This window comes from Orcinus orca, chromosome 19 (assembly GCF_937001465.1).
Source record: "Orcinus orca chromosome 19, mOrcOrc1.1, whole genome shotgun sequence".
NCBI classification, from domain to species: Eukaryota; Metazoa; Chordata; class Mammalia; order Artiodactyla; family Delphinidae; genus Orcinus; species Orcinus orca.
In genome coordinates, this window is record NC_064577.1 from 14,473,403 (window position 1) to 14,498,737 (window position 25,335).

The following is a 25,335-nucleotide window of genomic DNA, read 5'->3' on the forward strand; positions in this document are numbered from 1 at the left end:
CTGAGCTGCTCTGTAGCTGTTGGTTGGATGGATGAATGGGACAATGTTGTCTTTCACGGGCCATATGGGAGAGGGCTTTGTGAACCATCCCTTGCCCTTCCCTGGTCCAGCCCCCCCTTCCTCCCCTCAGTTCAGGCTCCAGTGGCAGCCACACCCACTCCAGCCTGTCTCTGCTTACCCAGGAGCTGGCCTCGCTCCCTTCGTTCTTTGGTTGGGCTGAACCTGAAAGCAGCTGCCCTGGCCTTGACTGTGGGTCACACACACTTGGTACTGCTCTGTAGTCTGATTACTCAGCATAGTCCCTGACGGGGAACACGCCCTCTCCCCCAGGAAGGGCAATTACATGGAGATCTTCTGCCCTCTCCCAGTAAATGGGCGCCCGTGGAGTATCTGGCAACTGTTCTCAGAGTTATTCACTTGGGGTTCTTACCTGGATTTTGTGAGGTTGTTACCTGGATTCTAAGTGAAAATGTGCACCTGTGTGTTAGTCTGGGGCAAGGTTCTCTAGGAATTATAGTAATGCTACAGGGAGAGCCCTGCACTCAGTTGCCAAAATGCTGTGTTTCTTTGTTTGAAATCAGATACCTCAGTCCCACCTGCAAGACTCTGTAGGGCTTGACAAGCTCAAGCATAAATCCAGTCTAATCAAGGGTTTGGGAATTCCTGCATTGTGTTTGTAGCCTGAAATTCTCTCTTCCTGTGACAAAGATAATAACAGTATCTGCCTTTTACCGAACACCTAGTATGTGATTGTGCCATATTAACACTTTCTATTGCCTCATTTAATCCTGACAAGGACCTAATGGGGTAATTATCATCCTCACACGTAACTGGAAATCTGAGATAGAAATGCAAAAAGTCACAGTATGGAAATTCGCTTGTGGACTCAGATTTCAAACTCAGGTCTGTTTAATGCCAAAGCCGCCAAGTTTTCCATGACCATAACTTCTTACTAAATAAGTGGTTGCTTTCCAAGCTGGATTTGACTTGGGCAATTGTGATATAGGCTCCTGAGCAGTTTGGCGGAAGGAGAAAATGTGCGGGGGAAAAAAGAGAAGAGTGAGTGAGAGCAAGCCAGACAAGCTGAGAGGGGGGCAGAGGGAGGATCTTCCAGGCAGAGGGACTACACTGAGCGAAGAGCAGAGATGAGGGGCAAGGTGGGGATGAGGGTCTGACAGACGCTTAGCCTCTGCAAAGAGATACTGTGGAAGGAAGAGGCTTGCTAAGAGTTTGCATTTGGGAAAAAGATCCTCCTGGTGAAGGATGCGGAATGGATTAGAGGAGAACAAGACAGAAGGGGGAGACGAGTTTGCCAGTAGTCAGAAAGACGGGATTACTGGCTCCAGCGGGTATATTAGTGGGGCAATACTAGCTGCTGTGACAAACCCCGACATCTTGGTAGCGAAACAAAATAGAAGTTTATTTCTACTTTATAGACCAGTCCAGTGTGGTGTCCCTGGTCTTCACGGGGCTTTCCTCACTGTCGTCATCAGCTCAGGCTGCTGTAACAAAATACCACAGACTGGGTGGCTCAAACAACAGACATTTATTTCGCACAGTTCCAGAGGCTGAGAAGTCCGAGATCAAGGTGCCGGCAGATTCGCTTCCTGGTTTGCGGACGATCACCTCACTGTGTACTCATATGGCCTTTCCCGGGTATGAGGGCGTGGAGAGAGAGCTCTCCTGTTTCTTCCTGTTTTCATAATCCCATCACGAGATCTCCACCCTCATGACCTCATCTGAACCCAATTACCCGCCAAAGGCCCTGCTTCCAAATACCATCACACTGAGGGTTAGGGCTTCAACATATAAATTTTGGAGAGACACAAACATTCAGTCCATACCACTTCCCTTGGTGACTCAGGCCCAGGCTCCTGGCACATAGTGGCTCCTCACAGAGCCAGGAGAAAAAGCCCCCTTCCTACAAGGCCCAGCCCAGCAGGGTCACGTGCCACTTCTGCTCCTGTGAGCCTGTCACATGGTCACACCTGGACACCAGGGGTCCTGTGACATGTGCACCTGATGGGACAGCTACTTCACTTCTCACTATGAGGGGAAACATGAATATTTCTGGACAGTGAGCTGCCTCGGCTTCAAGATGAATGGCCATCCTTGAGAGATAGAAATTATAGGCTTTGACGATTGATTGGGACTGATTGTGAGGCAGAGGGGAGGCAGGAGTCAAAAAGGTGGGAATGAAACTGTTGGCTGGCCCCAAGCCCCCGTTGTCCAGACAGCACAGCGCATGGTGAGCTCCCACCCCCTCAAATTCTCTTTTTCCAATCAGCTCACGTTAGGTGTGTAGACTTGCATTCTTTCCTTAGGTAAAACCATTCAGGAGAATATACTGCCTTGTGTAGTTCTTTAACATTGGTAATAACTAATATTCAGGGCTTAATGCATAAAAGCCATATGTGGATTTTCCCAATTGATGCTGAGGAAGAAGCAAGCACTTTCATTAACCCCATTTGCAGTTGTGAAGATAGAAGTTATGGACAAAAACACTAACCCCCCAAAATATCTACACCCCCATGTTCATCGAGGCATTATTAACAATAACCAAGATATGGAGACAGCCTAAGTGCCCATCACTGGATGAATGGATAAAGAAAATGTGGTACATATACAATGGAATACTACTCAGCCATAAAAAATGAAGTCTTGCCATTTGCAGCAACATGGATGGGCCTTGAGGGTATTATGCTGAGTGAGGTAAGTCAGACAGAGGAAGACAGATATGGTATGCTTACACTCATTTGTGGAATATAAAAAACTCATAAGCAAACAAGCAGACAAAAACAAAGTAAATGAACAAGCCAAACCAAAGCGAAACAAACATGTAGATACAGAGAGCACAGTTGTGGTTACCAGAGGGAAAGGGGCGTGAAAAAGGGGAGAGAAAAATGGGTAAAGGGGGTCAAGTGTATGGTGATGGACGGAAACTTAAATTTTTGGTGTTAAGTACACTGTAGTGTATGCAGAGATAGAAATATAATGTTATAAATCAGTGTTACCTGAATTAAAAAATTAGGACACACACACACATGCATGCACACACGCACAAAGATGGAGGTACACAGAAAGGAAATAAGTTGTCTAGGGTCGAAGACCTAGGAAGACCAGATGGGACGTGAGCCCAGGTGGACTGTTTCTAGAATCTGTGCTCCCAACCAATACAGAATCCTCTGTTTGTGAATTTTGGTTACTTTAATTTTGACAAATGAGGAGATTAAGACCTGGGAGAAAGAGAACTGAGTGTCTAGGTGTCTCCTCCCGTGAGTGGTTCTAGTTTTATGGAATCAGTCCTTTCCTGCGTCTCCTACCCACCCTTGCCTCAGCTCTTAGAGTAGGTGGGACAGCCTGACAGGTCACAGAGCCTGACGGGTGCCCTGTATGAACCCCACTCTTTCCCCGCCCACTACCCCAATGCCCAGTCTGAGGGAGGTCCCTGTCTGGCATCATCGTGGTCATCCCGCTCTTGCTTTACCCCTCCCTTTCCTCTCTCCTTAGAGACGTAGAGAATCTTTGGAAGGATTTGGAGGACAAATACACTGCACTGATGTGGTCTTTGTTCTAAATATATCAGTTCTGATCTCATCAAATAGTGTTCGGGCTTAGAAGAAGAAAAGAACTCTTTCCCCAGACTTGTCACTTGTGTAGATAAGAACTTTATTTGGCTGCAAGTAGCGGGCCTAAAAAATAGTGACTTAATAAGATGTTATTTGTGTGTCCTGTAAGAGATGGTGCGGGGCAGTCCGGTAGCTCCCCGGCTGTCATCAGTGTTGCAGGGTCTTCTCACTTTCTGCTTTGCTATCCTTGGCTACGCTTCATTCTCAAGGTCAGTTCAGTCCAGTGGCAGCTGGTTCCAAATCCTCCTGCTGGTCAGCAGAGGAGCCTGGCCTGTGGGCTGAAGGCTCGCTCTACCAAGGCCACCTGCTCCGACAAAGCTACCCCGTGCCGGGCGAGACCCCTACTCCTGCCTCTGAACGCTCACTATGCGAAGGCCAGGCACCTAGGAGGGGCTCAGAATGCCGGCTTCTTTCCTGCCTGCCTTCCTGGCTCCTGGCCGCTTTCCCCACTGGCATTCTGGGTCCGTACTTGTTTTGTGCTCCCACCCCTGGCCTGTCTACTGACCCAAGCTCCACTCCTGCTGTCCCCGCCTTGCAGCCCGGAGCCCAGCACGGCGACCCTGGTGCCTTCTGCTGCCCCTCAGCACCTCCGAAGAGTGAATCGGGTGGGGGTCATGTGTGTGGCCCCTGGAGCCAGCTCACCTGGATTTTCATCGTGGCTTGATGTCCTAGCTCAGTGTCCCCGTGTCTCACTTATTTCATCTGTAAAACGGGGAGGATGATAACAACAGTGCCTCCAGCAGGCTTTTGGAAAGGATTGAGTGAGTTAAGGCATCAGGTTGGTGTTGCCCAGAAGCTTCACCGGGCACGTGCCCAGGCGATTCCCTTGCACCATTTAGTATCAGACACATTTGGGGCTGTGAGTTTTAGTTTTCCGGGGAGCTCTGATCTCTAAGGGCTGGAGATGGTGACGAAGTGATGGGTGTGGGGGCAGGAGGGAGCGGGGTGTCGTGACTCTGCAATGCTGCAGGAATCTGAGGAGGACTGAAATGCAGCTGGCTTGTCCAGACCCAGAGCGATGCTTTCTTTTTCTCTGAGGATAGAGCAAGCAGAAAGTCAAGGACACGGGGAGTCTGGTGGGAGCCAAGTCGGAGAGGGTCGGGATTACAGACCTAGAGGAGCAGAAGACGCTGGGCCAGGGGAAGGAAGAAGGGCTTAGAAGGAAGGGGCGGGCCATGGAGGTCCTGGGGGCTGGACTGCCATCCCTTCTTGGGCTTGTTCTCTTGGGTTCCTGGGCACATTGGCAGGCTGACCCTGGGGTACCTGCCTGCCTCACCCTGGACCACTGATTCATCCAGGAAGGTTCTTTTTCCATCTCCCAGTGCTGAGCTTGTAGGGAGCGAAAGAGTCAGGAGCTCCTGCTCTGTGTGCCCCGTCAGCATCTCAGAGTGGGGCCTTCGGCTCCTGTGAGGCACCCAAGGGACCAGGCATGCAACCCACACATGTCTGGGAAACCCTTTCTCCCAGACAGCACGTTTCGAGGAAGGGCGCGTGGTGATGGGGCTGGGGCTGGGAGGCATTTTAGAGGAATGACTCAGTGGTAGAGCCTGGAATTCCTGATGAAACAGAATGAAAACACAGCAGACACTGTCAGACAGGATACAATTCAACATCCCAGCAGTTCTTTTAGCACTCAGATTAAATGGAACCCTTCCAAACAGAACAGCCATGGGTGGGATAATACAATCCAGTAGCCGAACGCACGATGCTGGTCCTGACCTCCCATCCACGGCATGGGAGGAGTCGTGGTGGCGATGCTGTTTTCCAGAAACGTGGCATCTGATCTGGGCACAGCCATTCCTAGGGCTTCTGTGTGGCGATGGTCTTTGGCAGAAGCCCCTCAGTGTGGCCCTGGCATGTTCCTTGGTCCGCATTCATACAAGGGATCCCGGTGGGGGTGAATGATGCTTTGGGGATTTGTCCTCATTTTTCTTGCTGAGCACTAGGTTGAGGAATGGGGAATGTGGGCCAGATTGCTGGAGACTCCAAGGTGAGTCCAGGCCTGGGACACTTTCTAGAGTCGTGTCGTCCCCAAACTGCCCTCCGCCAGGACACGCGTGGTACAGCATCAGCCTGGGCCCTCCTCCCTCAGCTGCACCTACTCGATAAGCTTGTGGGGAGAGGAAATGACACCCTGGAAGTGTGGATTCCCAGTGAGCCAGCTGGGCGTCCTCCCCATTTGCTCCCATGTAAGAAAGCATCAGGGAATGTGAGAGTGACATTTGAGGGCTGATGTGGAATCTGCGTTCACGTCGGAGAAATGGAAACCCTCTGAAAGCCCGGTCACTTGAGGCACTGGGACCACAATTAGTGACACAGTACTTGCAACGTCCCCCATGATTGGTCCTGACTGCCTGTGTGCAGGGGACATGTGGGCTAGAGGACCTGGCCACGCTGTCTGAATGAGAGACACGGTCATTCTGGGTGAAGCTCCCCAAACTCTGGCTCCTTAGGTTGGTGGGGCAGGGGGGTGTCCCCATGTCATGGGTACCTGCCTCCATGGAGTTTCCCATGATGCAGAGGGAACAAGGTGGGGTTCTGACTTTGCATATGGAACCACCATGAAGGATGGAGATACCGGGAGGCCTGATGGAGAGAGAGAGAGAAAGAGAGACGGCGGGGTGGGGGGGGGTGGAGAAGGAGGGAAAGAGAGAAAGGTTGTCATGGTGACATAGTGATGGGATGGGCTCACGGGCAGAAGGCCGAGGAAACCTTCCCCTCATTATCAGATGCTGTCCGCTGGGCCTCAGACCTAGGGCAGCGTGGCTTTCTTGCAGGTACCCTCCTGGTCTGTCACCTAAGGGCCTCCGGATGCCGCAGGAAAGCCCAGATTTGGGGAGCACTTAACCATACGGGTGCTCTCTGCGTGGTGGGCCCCTGGAATCTCCCACAGACCCAGGAGGTCTGTAGTCTTTGCCACAGACCCAGGAGGCCCCTCGATGAGCCCCGAGAAGCCGCACTAAGGCACTTGGGGAAGCAGGGGGAGGCAGGCCGAGACAGGGGCTCAGGTGACCATTCGCGAGGTTAGGGAGCTTGCCATGCTGTTTCCTAACTGTATCCCGCTCCCCTCCCACCCCAGCTCTGCACACACCATTCCCGCCTAGAGTGCCTTTCTTTGCCCTCGTCGCCAGCTCTCCTCTTCCCTTTGGTTCTGTGTGGATGGCACAGCCTCCAGCACGCCCTCCGTCCTCTCCCAGGGCTGGGACAGATGTCCCCTCCGCGTTCCTGCCCCCATCCTCGTTTCCCCAGAAAGTACTCATCCCGGGGTGTTCTGGCCGCCTGGTGCTCTGGCTGTCTCTCACTTTATACAGAAGATGAGCCCAGGAACCGTCTGTCTTGCTCTCGCCCCGGGGCCTGGCCCAGAGCAGGGCCCTCACTGAAGGTTTAAACGCATGTTGGTGAGTGGGGGCAGGGAGAGCAGAAGTTGGGATTTTCTAAAGAAAATTCCATCGCTGGAAACCTACAGACACTCAGATGTGGAATTCAAGCTTCTTGGTTTTGATTCTTGACGGGGGGGGGAAGGAGAGAAAAATCTTACAGCATCCTTCTCCACCTGGCTGTTCTAGAGTCATGGGGTGGGGGAAAGAGGGAGTTAGGGCAACACACGCTTGTCCTTGTCTAAGTGTCAAGTTCAGAGGGAAGAGTAGTCACGGAGAAGGAGTTAGAAGGTCAGGGGAGTCTGTGACACCTGCTAGCGCACCCCACTGCCTCTGGTATAAATTCTATACAACTAAGGGTTAAATTTCTTCACTGGCTGACTCCCAGGGCCATTTCTAGGGGAAATGTGCCTTCCTGGAAAGTCCTTCCCCGGCCACCTTTCACTGCTCACTCTTTGGAATGTTTGATACTTGTGACTTGTCCGATCTCTTGAAATGCAAGCCAGCATCTTGCCCACAGAGAGATCTGGGGTGGGCAGACCCAATGGTCAGAACTTCCCTTCCCTCTGCGAAGGACCTCCGTTGGTCAGCTTGGGTTCTAGAAGGAAGCAAATGCAGAATCCAGTTCAGGCCCTCAGATATGTAAACAGGAGGTTCTTCTTGGGGCATGGCCCACCTCAAGGAATTTCCCAACATGCACAGCACTTGGCAGAGAGCGTTAGATGAGTGACACCTGGATGCATAGGCTGGGATGAGAGCCATGAAAGGCGATGGCCACGGCCAGGATCTGAGGGAACATCAGTGATAACAGAGAGACTAAATGAGATCATCCCGCGGTACCTCCCAGCTGCACGGAGGGCGCAGCCCCGGCTCGCTCTTTTCCACGGGGCCCAGGAGAGGGTTTGCCTGCATCAGTTTTACGGAAGACTCCACCTCTCAAGGGGCCGGGGATGTTGGATATTGGTTATCACATCTTCTCCTGGTCGAGGTGGCAGGGTGGTGGGGAGGACAGAGGGCGAGACCGTTATCAGCGATTCAGGAAGAAGGACTTGAGGCTCTGGAAGAAAACTGACTTCTGTCTCTGCTTCTGTTTCTTTTTGATGATGGGCACCCACACCAGCCCGCATACCAGCATCATGAGTCCCAGAGACAGGAAGGCGGGCCCTATCATCTTAAGGACCTTGAGGCTCTTGTCACCCAGGTTCAGGGTGTAGGCCAAGCAGGTGATGACCACACCAAACAGGAGGATTGCACCGCCCACGGACATGATGACGATGGGCTTGCGGTAGATTTCCCAGTTACTCCGGGGGGTGGTGGTCCAGACAGACTCACTTCTGGAGCTGATGCACAGGGAGCTGGCGGTCTGGCTGGGCAGCAGGTCCTTGGATTCTGGAGACTTCTCGTTGACCTCCAGGTCCTTGGGGAGAGCCTCCATGGTCACGGCTCCCGGGACCGGGCACCTGGTACCAGCACCGGTTAGAAGCAAGGACGAGGCCAGGGGAATCCTCGCACAGCCTTCCTGTTCTCAGCATCTGTCTCCAGCCTGGCTCTTAGTGGAGGGCAGTGCAGGGTTTTTGTGCTGAAGCTGAAAGAAAAGCAGATGAGATCCACATAAATAAGAAGCCACTCAAGGTGGTGTTCTTTTTCCTTGTGAGAGAGAAATATTATATCACTCTGATCAACCGCTCTTGTTATTTAAAGCAGGGAACAGTGGTGGCCTTTAAGAAAACGGGCAAAAGCTACAGTTTATGAAGCGGCATCTTATTTTCAGACCCAGCCGCTTTCTTGCTGTGTGGTCTTGAGTGAGTTACGGCCTTGGTCCTTGGCTTCCCCTCCAGTCCCTCCTCCCGGGGCCCCAGGTTCTTCCTCTTCTTTGCGGTCTGGCCAGCTCAGGCCCCGCTCAAACAGCATTTACTACTATCCCTCTTTGGGAGCGGGATGGGAGGGGTTTCTTTCCACAGCAGCAAGTTTCCTGGGAAGGTGGGCTACTCAATCCCAGTCACAGTGGGTTCCAGACGGGGTGAGAGGTGGGAGGGGTTGCATTCGGAAACCAGGGTATCAGGATAAAGGAGATGGTGTGTGAAGCTGGTGGCTCCCAAGCCCAGCACTCGAACCTGCTGCTTCCCCTCTATCAAGACACCTCTAAATGTGGAAGGGTCCTGTAGTGAGCACACTCTCCTTCCACACTTCCTGCAATGCTCAGTTCCAAGTAATTTCCTCAACTCACCCCTCACAGCCCCTCAGGCCTGGACCACTGGGCCAGTGCTCCCACTTTGCCGAACAAGACCCCTTCCCTGCATCCCAGGGGGAATAGGAATTGTAGAATCGCCACGCCTTCAGAATGTGGATATTCACATTCGTGTGTGCTCCTCTAGAGAGAGGATATTGGGATCTCTGCTTCCGAAGACTTTGGAAAATACGACGACGACGGGCTTTTATAAGTAGGGGCTCACAGGTGTCCCGCTGCTGCCCTGTGGGTCCCGAGGAGTATTTGCGTAAGTGACGTCAACACTCTTAAAGTGATCTCTCCTTTTCGCCGGCGGGCTCGGTGGGGAGAGCAGGGCTTACAAGGCGTGTGGTGAAATCCTAGCCGGGGAGCTGGCGTTGGTTACTGCAACCTGGTTTCTCCTGTGGGGTTTTGACGTCTTTGGTAGGATGGTCTCTCCAGGTGGCCCTTTCCCCACTTGGCAGCAAATCCCAGGGCAGAAGCGCCTGCTGCCTTCAGATGTTCGGGGTGTTGTGTTGGAGGAGTATTAACGGGAAGGCACGAGTCTCAGCTGTGCCCTAGGATCACCGGGCTGGGTGGGGAAGGACCAGCTCCCGGGAGAGCTGCCGCTGGGGTGCGAGGCAGCCACGGCAGATGCAGGGAGGACGGCTTCTTGGGTGCTGAGTGAGAGGTGCGGCCAGCTGCGCCTTGCTGGCCGCACCTAGCGCACGCTCTTCGGCCCTGCCAGGAGGTTGCATGTTTATTCCCCTCTTAGGAGGGCAGAGGCTGAGGCCCAGTGAGATTTAGGATCGTGGCCCAAGCCTCCCCCCAACTTCATAGGTGGCTTGTTGGGATCCAGGCCAAGGTTTTTGGACTCAAAGCTCATTGTACTAGACCGAGCTGGTCAGAATGATCCCTGAGGGTCCTTCCACCATTACAAGGCCTGAGTTTTTCACTTCAGGGCTGCATCCTGCAGTAGAGTAACCTCTCACTGAGTAAGGACTGACAGAGACAAGTAGTTGTATAGGGAATCACTCTACAACGGAGAGATGACACTGATGTTAAGTTTTTCATAATGGTACATTTATTTATTTAAAGAACTATTTTTACTCTGAGATTATGTCCTTCCTTCTTTTATTTTGGCATTGGAATATTCATTTCATGAAACGACTGTGAGCAAAGATGATCATTGGTTTTGTTGGTATCTGTACTGGCCAAGATCAGAAGTCAGTCATCCTGTGTAGATGTCTATCTACTTTATCTGTCACCTATCTATCATCTATCTATCTATGTATCATCTATCTATGTATCATCTATCTATCTATCATCTATCTATCTATCTATCATCTATCTATCATCTATCTATCTATCATCTATCATCTATCTATCTATCTATCTATCTATCTATCTATCTATCTATCTATGTAAATTGTAATACCTCACAAAATCCCAAAGAATGGGAACCTTTCATTTAGTGGCCTTACTTAGGAAGAGGGCGGGTCCTTGGGACAGTGAATGGTCGGGGGGTTCATCTTCCGGGCACTTCTCCTCCCTTGAACAAGGCTGAGCTCCGTGCCTTCTCCCCCCACCCCTACCAGGCAGGAGGTGGCAGCAACTCTAAACACAAGGGGCAGGCGGGGTTGGCTGTGGGGTGAACGCCATGCTGGGTTCCTTCACGGTTGCAGCACGTCACTGAGCTTATTCGCAGGGTCTGGTGTGACAGAAAGATCCAGGTCTCTGACAGCAGAGGGACCGCTGTCTGAACCCACCTGAGACTCCCTAGTCACATATATAGAATAAGGATAACGGCATGTCTGCCTCATAGGGCAGCGGCGACTGTCAGGTTTCACAAGACCCCACTTCATTGTGTGATATGTTACAGGAGTTTAAGACATGACCCTGGTTGCTATTATTATTGCAATAGTTATTTTCTTTCTCGGTCCCTGTTTTCTCATCTGTACAATAAAGAAGTTAGGCTGAGGGACTTCTAAAACTATTTTGTATAGGTCCATAGGTTGGTGAATCAAACTCAAATTCTGAGAACCCAGGTTTCCTGAAAATCACCATCTCAGGGGCAGTACGAGTTTTTTAACATTTTATTAAAGTCCTAAAAGATCCGATTTCTTTTTCTGATACCAGGGTTTCTCAACAGTGGCACTATTGACGTTTGGGAGCCAATAATTTTTTGCTGCGGGGGCTGTTCTGAGCATTGTGGGATACTTAGTAATATCCCTGGCCTCTATCCACCAGATGCCAGTAGCAAACCCCTCCAGTCATGATAGTCAGAAATGTCTCTAGACCTTGCCAAGCGCCTCCTGGGGGCAGGGTCAACCTGGTGGAGAAACTCTGCTCCTAGTTTGCAGACTGCCTCAGGGCCTCTGCTGGTTTATACGCCTCCTCTACCCAGCCTCCCCCCTCCACCGGCACTCAGCAGGTGCTCAAAGGCCTTGGGCCTGATGCTGCAGTCCTGTGGGGTGGGGAGCACGTAACCCCTGGGGAGCTGGTTCAGTGAGAAGAAGCGCACTTCCAGGTCCTCAGTTCCTGCGGGTTTGGTTTGTCTGTCTCAGAGGATCCCTCACTTCCCGCAGTGGGTGGACTTGTCCACTCAGACCCTCAGAAAGCAACCTTCTTTGGAATAAGAGTCTTCTCAGCTGTAATTAAGGGAAGGATCTCCAGGCGAGCTCATCCTCAAACAGACAAGTCCAAGAACCTGCGTCCTTGTAGAGAAAGGAGAGGAAATGTGACACACAGCGGGGAGGCCACGTGAAGATGGAGGCCGATGGTGAAGTGATGCCCCTACGGGACAAGGGCGCACGGCGGGAGAGAGGATGGGACGGACTCTCCTCAGAGCCTCTGGAGGGAGCAACTCGGGGGACACCTTGATTTTTCCCCTGTGACCGAACAAACTTCCATTGTGTTCAGTGGCTACGTTTGTGGTGCTTTGTTACGGAAACCCTAAAACAGGAACACACTCGCTGTCGGTTGATGTCCCCACACCTCAGAGCTGGCCGAGGACCGAGGGCCCGAGGGGCAGAGCTGAGAAGAGCCAGCGGAAGGCCCGAGGCTCGGGCCTCCTGGACTAAACGCAGATTTGCCTGTCGGCTCAGCCCCCAGGGCAGCAACTTGAGAATGGAGATTGGGTCCTTCTCCCCCTCTCTGGAGGCCGCGTCTGGGGTGTCAGGAAGCAGAGGTAGTGGGTAGAGACGTATTTGTAGCACAGAACTAGCGACAGACAGGCCACAGGCTGGTGTGGTGAGGGGGCACTGGTCTGGGGCTACACAGCATGAGGAGTAAAGAATGAACCGCACGCCTGTCCATGCAGGACCCCAAACATTGACGCTGAGCAAGAGAGGCCAGACACCTCTTCCATTTACAGAAAGTTCAAAAACATGTAAGACCATCTACGCCATTAGAGGTTAGGACAGTGGTTACCTTCAGTGGGGATGGTGGCTGGAAGGGGGACATGATGGAGACCTTTGGGGTACCATCGTGCTCTGACTCTCGATCTGGCTACAGCCAATTACATGGGTGTGTACCATTTGAGCTGTACGCCGTGATATGACCGCTGGAGGAAATTTTAAAATATAACTAAATGCAATATGTTCATTATTTGGATTCTGACTAGAAGAAACCAATTGTACATTTCGAGATAATTTTAGGGAAGTTTGAATCTGGATTGGATATTAGACGACGCTAAGGATTTAAAATTTGTATTATGATGACAATATTGCGGACACAGAAGAAAGCGTCTTTATAGATATGGAGATAATCTTGAAACCACGTACAGAGACGAATTGTCATGATGCCGTGACTCACATGGAAGCATCAAACTCCAACTCAAATATGACAAAATGTTAAAGGTTATAAAATCCGGGTGACGGATACATGGAAGTTCATTATATTATGAGCTCTACTTTTACGTATGTTTGCAAATGTTTGTAATAAATGAGACACTGAATATACAGATGGACGGTGACCAGACATGTATAAGAACAGAACTCTGACCCACAACCTGCAGCAACCAGCCCAGGAAGCCACCCCGTTATCTACAATAACTGGCACAGGGAGCCAGACTACAATCTGTAAGTAAGACTTTCAGGAAGTCAGAACGCCTTCCCTAGCAACCAGCCCCACAGGCCAAACAGTAACTGAGGACAACTGCTTTTTGACAAATACACCAAAACAGTTGCATGGGGAAAAGAAAGTCATTTCAACAGATGGTGCTGGAATAACTGAATATTTATATGGAAAAAAATGAAACTTGTCTTCACCTCATACCATCAACAAAAAATGAATTCGAGATGGATCATGGACATAACCTGAACATAAAAGCTAAAACCATAAAGTTTTAGGACAAAATATAGGAGAATATCTTTGTGACCTGGAGGTTGGCAAAAGTTCTTAGGACAGAGAAGGCAATAACTGAGGAAGAAAAAGAAAATCAATAAATTAGATTTCATAATAATTTAAAACTCCTGCCTCATTAAAAGCTACTGGGAAGAAAATGAATAGGCAAGCTATGGACTGGGAGAAAATTTTAGCAAAATACATATTTGTCAAAAGATTTGCATCTGAAATACATATGATTAGTAACACAAACAGCCCAATTTTAAAAATGGGCAAATGATTTGGATGGACCCTTTACAAAGGAAGACAAATAGATGAAGAAGAAGCCCATGCAAAAGGGCTTGAGATTGACATTTGACAGGAAATACAAACTAAAACCACAAGGAGATACAGCCACACACTCACTAGAATGGCTAAAATTTAAACATCTCACAATACAGATGTTGGTGAGAGTGGGGAACAACTGGAGCTCTTGTGTACTGCTGGTAGGAACGTAATATGGTACAGCCGCTTTGGAGCAAGGTCCGGTAGTTTCTTACAAAGTGAAACATACGCCTTCCCTTTGAACCAGCAATCCCACTCCTAGATATTTCTTTGTCCAAGATAAATGAAAACCTATGTCCACCAAAGGCTTGTTTAAGAATATTCATAGCAGCTTTGTTCATAATAGCCCAAACCACAAAACAACCCAATGTCCATGAACAGGAGAAAAGGTGAACACATCTTGTATATTCACACAATGGAATACTACTAAACAATAAAAGGGAACAGACTTCTGATACACACACAGCATGGATGAGTCTCATGGACATGATGGGTGAAGGAAGTCAGATACAAGTGAGTACATATAGTGTATGTTTCCATTTATATGACATTCTAGAACCTTCTAGGAACTAAGCTAAGGTGACACATCTCAAAACAGTGGTTGTAGGGGTGGGGAGGAACTAACTGGGACCTTCTGGGGTCGATGGAAATGTTCTATCTCTTGATATCGGTGTGGGTTACATGGGGGACCCATTTTTCAATATAGTACACTAAGATTTGTGCATTGTGATGTGTGTAAATTATACCCTGCAAAAAAAGAACTGTAAAAATCGTAATAATAATAATAAAGGGGGTCAGGCTGGGGAGCAGGCGAAAGTATAGTTAAACCAAGAATAGCAGAATGTTGATAATGGTTGAAGTCATATGATGGAACTTGGGGATCCAGGGTAGAGGTGAGGGCAGGAAACACATTACCCCGGAAAAGGAAAGTAGGGGCATGGGCAGGGGCAGAATGACCCCAGAATAGGGCAGAGATGTTAAAGGGAAATCTGTGAGGTGAGAGAGTCACCTGGCCCTTATGGGAAACGCCATGTGCTGATTCTGAGGAAGAGGAGATCCTGAAAGAAAGAGAAGGTGCTTCTTTGAGAAATTGGGATTTGGGGACAGAAGATGGAGATGGAGGAAGACGTGGAGATGGAGGTGGAGATGGAGATGGATATGAGAGATTGAGGTGGAGGTGAAGATGAGAGGTAGAGAGGGAGATGAAGTTGGAGGTGGAGATGAAGATGGAAGTGGTGGTGGAGATGAAGATGGAGGTGGAGATGAAGATGGAGATGGAGGTGGAGATGGAGATGGAGATGAGCATGCAGGTGGAGATGAAGATGGGGATGGATGTGAGAGATGGAGATGGAGATGGAGGGAGACAGAGAGAGAGAGGAGAGAGAGAGAAAAAGAATTTCACCATTTTCACCTTGTCTCTGGAAAGATACCATCCCTTGAAGGAAAACAGACTTTCAGGGAGCCAGGAGGCCCTGGGCAGAGCAAAGACTGGGTTTGGTTGGCCAAACAAGTGTGTACAGAAGGGACTGTCTCTTGATCTTGTTAGAGCTGGTCTCCTTATCTGTCGTGTGTTTGTAATTGGCCAGGTATTCGAAAACCCTGTCTGCAGATATCCACTGAGTGTTTGCCCTTTGACCTTGTGTTCCCCAGGTTGCTACACAGCACTCGGCTCACAGCTCTCCCCAACACTGCAGCAAACACACTCCGAGCAGCCCCCGTGTCTACCCTCTGCTGGACGCGGAGCTGCAGACACAACTAAGAAGACGACGTCCCTCTCCAAAGAGGAGCTCCAGGCGTCCCCATTTGCCCGCTCAGTGGTGTCTCTGACAAACAAGGTAAAGTGATGTCTCAGATGAGAGGGGAGAGAACAGCAGGAACTTTCTGGCTGTTTCTCACGCACTCATATATTCATCCGCCAACAGCTGGTTGGGTGGGGTGTGTGGACCATGACAGCTGGCAAGCAACAGTGAGTGTCCAGGAGAATAAGGAGCAAACACTTTTCCCTCCGGTAGATTCTCGAGTGTCTGAAATGAACCACTTAATGGGGCAGCAGTTGCAGGGCCGGGCCTGGGGCTTCCTCAGCTTCCTATGCGCTCCAGCAGGTAGCTCAGCGCCTGGCTGGGGCTTAGGACTTGCCAGACATTTGTGAAATGATTCATCAAATAGGGGAGCTGTGGCAGGAAGGTTCGGCACGGCAGCGTCAGGTCGCCATTGCTGTTCCTCTCCATACAACTGTCAAGTATGACCTGTGTTCTTAGAGCCGGGGTGGTCAGATGGGACTGGCTAATGAGGGGGCAGGAGAGGCAGGTGTGAGGAGACCCTCTGACCTGTTCCCCATCCCCTTCCCCTCCCTCCGTGCTCTCTGATGGATGGACACCTCACCAAGTCTGGTTGCCCTCCACTGGCTGGCCTTCGTGAAGTCTTCAAGGTTCCCCAAGCAGCTTCTCCAAAGGAGAAGCAGCACACAGTGCGTTAGGGGAGCGTCGACGCTTTTCATACAGTAACAATAACTGTCATTTCTCGGACTCTTCTTATGGGCTGGGAACCAGGCTGAGTGCTTTATCTGCATTGTGTCCTTTAACCCTCCTGACAAGTCACTGAGGATGGGACAGTTATTACCTCATTTTGCAGGTGAGGAAACAGGATCAGAGAGGTTAAATGACTTGCCCAACGTTACTCAGCAGATGAGTAGTGAACCAGGTTAGAAAGGGGAGTTTTGGAGCCTGTCTGGCTCCAGAGCCTGGGTTCGAGTCTGTCCTGCTCCCCTTTGGGATGGTTTTGAGGTTTTGGTTTTGTTTTTTTTTTAAACTGGAGGAACAGTGAATGGCGAGCATATTTGAAATGGGGGCACTGGCCATGCACAGAATTGCAGGGGTGGCTGCTTTGGGTGAGGGGTTAGGCCGGCCCTGATAGGTGGAGCTGCTGAGGACGTGGGGGCTGAAGCCGGGGGCCCTGAGCTGCAGCCAGCAGAGCAGCAAGAGGCCTGTGACATAGGCCACAAAGCCACTACCACCATAATCCCAGTGGGGCACAAAATGCGTGGTACCTGCCACCTTCTTCACCTGGAGCATCTCTTTTAATAGCTCTACTACGATGGTACTCTTATTATCATTCCCATTTTACAGATGAGGAAATTGAGGCTCAGAGCTGCCTGACCCCAAATCCTGGTCTTTATACTGCACTCTGCTTGCTCAAGGATGGAGCCTGCCCTTCCCCTTCACTACCATCAATATTAATAGGTTGCCAGATTTAGCCAATAAAATGACAAGATGCCCAGTTAAATTTGCGTTTCAGATAAGCAACAAATGGTTTTTCTTATAAGACTGTTCCAAATATTGCCCAGGACATCCTTATACTAAAATGTATTTGTTGTTTATGAGAAATTCAAAGGTAACTGGCATCCCTTTGTAATGTATCTGGCAACCCCAGATACATCCAAGATACATCCATGATATCATAAGAAGCCCCACTGGGCTTGGGTCTGGAGTTATCTGTCCCTTCCCAACCTTCTCCTCCCTGATAGGAGCTGGACTATTCTGGGAATTGCAAGGACCAAAAGCAGGGGAGAGCGGGCACATGTCTCACAGCCAGGAGGTGGGCCCAGAGGGAAGGGTCGTCTGGTGGGAGAACAGGGGCAGGTTGCGAAACACAAGTGATAGAAATAACACGATTCCTGAGAAAGACCCCAAGCGTGGGTTTGTATTTGGAATTCCTGAGTTGTGGAGGGTCTTGCTCTCTCCCCACTGGAGTCCCCACAATGCCTCACCCAGCTGTCACTGCGAGTGGCTGTCCTCCCCGCAACAAGACATTCGGTTGGTGACCCCATCCCTCTGATAAGGTGAGTGGTGCCTAGTGCCTGAGCTGATAAAGCAGAGGCCAGAGTGTTTCTGAATCTTCTGCTGCTGTCACCAGGGCACCTGTCTGTCACCGCCCACAGTGCTTCTAGTAAGGGAAGTTCTTCAAAGGTCACACTCCACCTAGACAGTGCCACTCACCTCGCTCTTCACATCACGCAGCCGGCGCCCAGGCCCTGCCCGGTTACAAAGTGGAAAGATAGCCAGGTGATAACGTCTGCTTTTACCTGGGGGTATGGTCCCCGTGGCACACGTCTGCCCTACCTGTTTTGTCCATGTTTATATATGCCAGCCTCGTTTCCCCTTTCCGACATGGAGCCTGCCCAGCCCGCATGCTGCGACTTGTTTTCCTGACACCTGCCCTGGTTGCCTGCCACACCTGCAGCTGGGAGGGATGGGCCCACAGATGCTGAGGTCTGATGTGGGATGCCCAGGAGGATGGTCTGGGTGTGAGGTCCCGCCCATGCACTCTAGGATCTGAGGGTGGCCTTGTACCTCGACGTCTGGCTTTTTTGTTCCTGCCTCTGTCGAGGTTTGGGAGGGTGGTTCCTGCCCAGCCCTTTCTGCCAATGGCTGTGAAGGGTGAAGCCCAAATGCTGTCCGGCAGGGTGGAAGCAGCCACCTGCACACAGCTTCCCCTCCTCCAGGTGCAGAGCCGGGACAGCCCCTCCTCCCTGCCACAGTTCTCACAGGGCAGCCCCTCCAGCCTGCTGGCGGCTGGCTCACCCCCTGCCCTCCCAGGGCACAGCCCCCTCCCCTTTGCCAGCCATGCACAGCTGCCTCCTAACTCCAGTTCACAGACCCAACACACACTCTAAAGCAAAGTTAAAACCAGCTCGTTCCTCTGGGGAAATGGAAGGAAGGGCAGAGGGACAGGTCCCCTCCTTACTTACTGTCCTTGATGTCCCTGGGGAAGATGGGGGACCTGGGGCTCACACACAGCTTGCACCAGGAGGAAGCCGGCAATGAGCTTCTGCTCAAGTTCTCATGGCAGCCTGAGGAAGCCTCCCTGGCCCCATCCAGGAGCCGCTGTGCAGCGAATCCCCGCCGAGAACAGGCTCCAGCGGGGATGATGAGCTCACAGGATGTGGGCTAATGGGTTAACCCTTGGCGGGCCGCTGGCAGAGGTACTTGTGATAGGGCTTTAGCTCAGCTCTGCTCAGCCTCTATTAGATGAATCTTGTGAAAAATTAATGAAGTTTCTCTGCAGTCTGTCTTCAAGTTTCGGGGAGATGTGCATGAGGCTGGTGTCTGGGCCAGGGCTGCTTCTCCTGACCCAGGCTCAGAAATCAGGAGACCTGGAGTTCCGGGGATGCTGGAGCGTGTGATGGTGACGGCGGTGGTGACAGGCCAAAGAGTGGGTTACCCAGAGTCTACACTAGCTCTGTCCAGTGCAGGCCTTGGCTGTGAGACTTGGGAGCCCTGTTTGTTCTGGATGTTGGAGAAAGCATGTGTAGACTTACTTAACATCCTCTGTTCCAAGATGGCAGGGTTACCTCTGGGGAATTCCCAAGCCCTATGGGTGGACACCTTGTGTGACAAAATACCAGGAACCCACAGACAAAGGTCAGATGAACATATAGGGTCCTACCCCACCCCAGGCCCAGACATCTCTGAACTGGGGGCAAAGTAGCATGTTCATCCTTGCTTCTCCCGGCTTTCCTGACTGTGCCCCTGTATTTTTCATGTTACTTATCATGGTGATAAGAAACGAGTGAGAAACATCACTGCAGTGGTGGGGCGGGGTTTCCATCTCTATTAACAGTCATCACATTGTGCTTTTGGAAGCTGGGTGTGAGGTGTTGAATTGCCCAGTCTCAAGATGTGGGTCTGTACCCTGAAGCCAACAAGATTGCCTAAAATCCTGAAGGCCAGGCTGACCCTCCACTCTTAACACCAACTCAAGGATGAGAAGCCTTGCTTCTGGCTGGTTGGGGGCTCCGGGGTGAAGGTGGGTCCCTGCTATGGTAATGGTACATGGGGGGCCTGTAGGGGAGGCTATGTGTCCTGTAGGGGAGGCTATGTGTCCTGTAGGGGAGGCTCTCCCAGGAGTGACCCCAGGAAGCGAAGACCAAGACAGGAATGGGAATCTTCCATCCCTGGTAGCTTGTGAAATGAACATGATGTTTCCAGCCTGGGAAGGCTCTGCAGAGGTTGATGGGTGATAAAGGGCTAGAGAAGCAGAGGGCCCCGAGGGCCAGCCATCCACCGAGCTGCTGGAGGGGGTCGAGCTGAGGGGGCTTTTCCTCTGGCTTCCTGTGGAAGCGAAGCCTTCTCTGATCAGGGGATGAGTGTCCAGGGGAGCTGGACTTGAAGGCTTCTGAGGATGTTGCTTGCTCTGCCTTTATACTCAGATCGGTTTGTCAGACTCAATGGCCTGGCTTGTGAAGAAACCCGGGGGTGGATTATTTTGCAGTGCAGATAATCAGATCATTTATTCTTCCCTCAGTTCAGGTTTCTGTGCTTTCCCCCAACCCTCTGCAGGGCGTGGCAGGCAGTGTAGTAGCAGCCATCAGTAAGACACATCCGTATTTAGCATTCCTCCATGTCGGGCACCAGTCTAAAGTACTTTATAAATGTACAGTAATTCATGTATTCCCCCACATACTCCTATCAGTTAGGGATGTGAGCTATATTATTATTCTTATATTTGGCTTTGCACAAATTACTTAACTTCCCGGAGCCTTAATTTTTTCATTTAAGTGGATGTGATCATTGCTACCTTAGAGAGTTTTTGTAAGAATTGTATAAGAAAATGCACATAGCAAGTGCTTAATGAATATATGTACATATTGATATATTCTGTATGATATATATTCACACATTATATAATCATATAATGATATATGATTAATATATTACATATATATTAGATATAATGTATATATTTTATATAGTGTATGTATGCATATGATATAAGTGTATATATGTACCTATGCAAATTAGGGGGGATCTGGGTCCAGGAGAAAGTGTCCAGGTAGAAGCTGTGCTGTCTGCAGGCCCCTCCCTAGCAGGATAGAGGAGGGGGCTTGAGAAGCCAGCTTGGACCCTGGACAATCGACACCAAGTGTCCCCGGGAGGCAGGGCTGCTGCTGCAGTTGTGGTATCGAGGGGGCAGAAAGCAGGCACAGGCCCTGCCTGGGGGATGGCTGGCGGCACCCCCCTTCCCCATCCTGTAGCTCACAGCTGCTCTGGCTTAGCTCTGCCCCCCTCACCCGGCTAGCCTAGTGGTCCACACACCCATGGTGCACGGGGTGACCAACTATCACCCCTGGTTCGATGGGGTGACCAATGCTCTTTTCTTTTTTTTTCATTTGTCACCCTTCTTTCTTAAAAAGTATTTTAAAGGAAATCTCAGACATCTCTTCTTTAGTGAATCCTTGCCACTGGAGATGTGTATCTCTGTAACAGATAAGGACCTTCTTCCTTCCTTTCTTCCTCTTATTTAAAACAATAACCACAATGCCATCATAATCTCACTTGAAATGTAAACGTTCCTTAATGTTAATACCATTCACTCACATTTCCCTGATTGTCTCAGAAACGTCTTTTTATGGTCAGGTCTCCGTAAAGCAGGGTCCTCCCAAGTGCCGGCCCTATGTGCTGTGACTCCCAAGCTCCCTCTCCTCCATAGCAGTCAGTCCCGCCTCTGTTCACACCATTTAGTGACTGAAGATTCCAGGTCGTGTGAATTGGAGAACCCACATTCCGGACCTGGCTGACTGCTTCAGACAACTGAAGACTTCCTGTACGAGAAATGGAAATTGGAAACTGCGCTAAAGTGCAGATCTTAAATGGTGTCATTTAACATTTTCCTCTTTTCTGCAAGGGCTGGGTCTTGACTTCTGCTGCAGCCGGTGATCCTAGGACAGGGTCTTGGCACAGAGGTGCCAGGCAATGTGGAATAAATGGCCAAGTGAACATCCACAAGCCATCTTACAATGTACAGAGGCCTTTTGCCTCGTGCTATTGGGTCCTCAGAGTAGACCCGCGACACAGGCAGGGCTGCATTTTGTGTATGCTTCTCAGTGGTACTGCTGGGGCCGGCCACCAAGACGGGAGAAGCCTTTTAGCTTTCCAGGGCCTGGGGAAATCATGCCAAGCAATTGCTTAGATCAGGCAGCCCCAGGGAGAGGCCACCACCTTCCACCTGCTCCCCCGCCCCCTATGTTAACCTCTGCCTTCCTTCCTTTCCCATCGGGGGTGCCCTGGCCAAGAAAATAGGACTCTGGCCCTAAATCTCTCCCGGTCTGACCCCTTGGTCTTCTTGAGAAATTCGGTTAAGTCAAGCGTCTTCCTAACCAATCTCTCTGGCTGGTCAAGCATCCCACTCTCTAAGCCACGAGGCCATTTCCTAAAGCACCTGCATCTTTGCTTTTCTCTTCTCGTCTCTTGAGACGCTCTTGTTCCTTGTCTATCTGTCGGTCTTCTCCCTCAACTGTTTCTATTTCTCCTACATGACAGTTCTCGAGATGCCGTATTTCCTTGGGGGACACTCAAGGAGATACTGCCCCTTTCTTTCTCAGTACGTGTTAATTGAGCAGACAGTGTGGAGACGGCAGCCGGGTCGGGTCCTGCGTGGGGAATCAGAACGCCCTGGAGGCATTGGGAATTTCCTGATTGGGGCTGGGTGTAGGGGAGCCGGGGACACGGAGGAGGAAGTGGTTGGTGGCATTTACGAGAACAAGTGGGAGTGCAGCAGGGCAGGAAAGAACATCTTTTTGGGGTGTGGTTCCCAGGGCCATCAATACCTGCCAGAACCGGCCCTCCTTTTGTGGGGGTCTGAGACCCCCGAAGGAGCAGGACCTGGACCTGGACGGCCGGGGGGGGGGGGGGGGGGGGCGGCGGGGTGTGGTCAGAGGGCAGGCGCCGCCTGCTCCTTGGGCACGGCTGCCATCTAGTGGTGAGATTTAGGTAGTGTTGCTATCTGAAGTTCAATTAGTCCTCGCCCAGCAATTGGCCTCTGCCCTGGTAATTAACACTGAACTTGACGTTGGAAAAGTCAGCGTCACAGTATTTGCCGATAAATACCATCTCCCGAAAGTAGTCTCCGCAGTTTCAAAATCTGAAAGAATTATCACTGTCTAGCTTTCGAATAATTTAGAAGATTCATGTATTCATCGTTTCATCGAATATTTTCTGTGGATCTGTCATATGCCAGGCATGTTTTAGGGTAGGCACTGGAAATACAGAGGTGACCTCGACGAACTGTACAACTTATGTGGCAAAAGAAAGGCAACTAAACCAACAATTCCAGTCCAGAAAGAAAAATACTTCAATACAGATATGTCTGTGCTGTGCTTTGAGAATACAAAGGAGGGTCATCTTAGAATGGTCTAGAGTGCTAACTGGGAAGGAAGGCAGAGGCTTTTTGAAGGAGATTATGGCTAAGATGAACCTTGAAGGGCATATAGGAGGCAGAAAAAGAATGATGGAGGGGAGGGAAGTGGCGGAGGTGGAGGTGGAGGTGGAGGGGGGTGATGATCAGAGGGGATGATGAGACACAGGGAACAGACCATAGGAACACATGAAGTTTTCCATTTCTCCTTTTATGAATTCCCCAAGCATTCAGTTGTGAATATAAGGAATTCAATCTAGAACGTGGAAATGGGTTCTAACCAAGGATTTTTTTTTATTATTACTAGAATTTTAGAATTGGAAAGGATCCCAAAGAAATTATATCTAATGTGTTTAACAGTTCTTCTGTTAATATTTACACTGTGTCCCAGTTTCTCCTGCTAAAATGGCAGTGCCTTCCCGTGCCTTGGGCAGTTAGGGTGGGGTCTTGATGAAGTCTAAGGTGGACTTGTGTAATAGTCTGCCCAGGGGTTGCTCTGCCTTGGTTGGTTCCATCATATGACCTCATCACCAAAGGAAGAATCAGGTGTATTTCTTCCTTCCCTCCCTCTCTGTCTCCTTTTCTTCCTTCCTTCATTTTGTTTTTAATCCAACAAATAGTGGTGTAATCCAACAAATAGTGGTGACTACCTGCTATGTGCCAGGCTGGGCATATTGATGATTCAGAGGTGAATGAGATCTGTCCCTGCCCTCAGAGGGCTGACAGTCTAGTGGGGTAGACAGACAGGTAAATATGTATAAACAACTGTCAACAGACATTCCCCCCCATCAGGTAACAGAAGGATCTAGTCCTTTACCCCCCTCTTTCAGGAGTCACTTCCCTCTAAAGTATTTGGAGAGGGAAATTTCCCCTCTCCAAATATTCGTCCCTTCCCCCTCTGCTGCTACCGGCCTCCACTTCCCTTTGTCCCAGGTCCATCCCAGGCCTCTGGTCTGCTGCTGTTCACCCCTCAAAGTTCCACCAACACAGAGTGTGTGTGTTTCACGGGTAAATACTCCCCATTCGAGAGAACACAAGATTTCTAGGCAGGAAACCACTTAACTTTATTTTTTCCTAATTCAGTACACTTGAATGGACCGCAAGCTGGGCTAACATGGAAGGTTAAACCCTTCCCAGGGATTCTGCATTAAAAAAGCCTTCTAGAATAGAATTGGCTTTTTTGTTTTGGATGCACAGTTGTATACCTTTTAACACATGTATAGATTTGTGTAACCACTACCATAATCAGGGTAAAGAATAATTCCTTCACCCCAAGGTGTTCCCTCGTGCTGTCCCTTTACAGTGACTCTCTTTCCTCTGGCAATCCCTGATTTGTTTTCCATCTCTGTAGCTTTGTCTTTTCAAGAATGTCATGTAAACAGAATCATACGATATGTAAACTTTTGAGACTGGCTTCTACCACTTGTCATATTGGCTTCAAGAGCCATCAGAGTTGTTGCGTGCATCAATCGTTTTGTCCTTTTCATTGCTGAGTAGTCTTCCATTGGGTAGATGTACCACTTTCGTATTCACCTGCGGAAGAGCATTTGAGTTGTTTCTAGTGTTTGGCAAATATGAGTAGAGCTGCTAGAAACATTTGTTTCTGGGCTTTTGTGTTAACGGAAGTTTTCTTTCCTCGAGGACTGGGACTCCTGAGTCATATGGTAAATGTATAATTAACTTTATAAATGCTAAGTTGTTTTCCGGGGTGGCTCACACATTAATGGTCTTGGGGAGATAATACGACATACCCTGCACTTCCTACTTCTGCATTAAATAATTGAAAAAAATCATTATTTGATTTAAACCAGTGTATTTTGGGGAAGAGGGGGTCCCTGTTACTTATAACCAAATACAGTTCCTAATTGATGCAACTTCTATGCCAGCTACTGTCCTAGGCATTGGAGGAACAAATTTGAGTGAGAAAATGTCCCTATCCTTAAGTTCAACAGGGGTAAATGCTGGGCAGCATGTGATAGAAAAGGGCCGCTTTCTCAGACAAACAAACAACAGTCAAGGTTGTATGAAGAAACCCACCAAGCGGAACGTACGCCCCATGGAGCCATGATTTTGCTCTGTTATGTTTACTACTGTATCTCTTGTGCTTGGAACAGAATTAAAAGTATTCAAATCATATAAACTCAATGAATAAAATGGAAATAGAACATGTCTTCAAATTAAAATATCTTCTGTAGGGAGAGGATGATGATGACGGACCTTCTTGGATTTCTGGTTGGGTTGGAGAGCAGTGCCAATGGGA

General features: G+C 49.9%; 2 protein-coding genes across 4 annotated transcripts in view; one reads left to right on the plus strand and one right to left on the minus strand.

Moving 5' to 3' along the window:
- Positions 1 to 25,335, plus strand: part of ADPRM (ADP-ribose/CDP-alcohol diphosphatase, manganese dependent) — a 379,713-nt gene that overhangs the window by 100,516 nt on the left and 253,862 nt on the right. For 2 of the 3 annotated variants that reach the window (XR_007473556.1, XM_049702249.1), the window contains exon 5: positions 15,534 to 15,718. Coding sequence is in view for 1 of the 3 variants with exons in the window: in XM_049702249.1 (XP_049558206.1) it covers positions 15,534 to 15,710 (177 nt within the window). In the remaining 2 variants the exon portion in view is untranslated. Of the gene's footprint in view, positions 1 to 15,533; positions 15,719 to 25,335 lie in introns of those variants that run through there. The other variant, XM_049702250.1, reaches the window with a different exon arrangement.
- On the minus strand, positions 3,240 to 8,687 carry PIRT (phosphoinositide interacting regulator of transient receptor potential channels). Its single transcript, XM_033422856.2, has one exon. It carries the CDS (start codon positions 8,439 to 8,441, stop codon positions 8,034 to 8,036), a length of 408 nt encoding a protein of 135 aa, XP_033278747.1. The 5' UTR covers positions 8,442 to 8,687; the 3' UTR covers positions 3,240 to 8,033.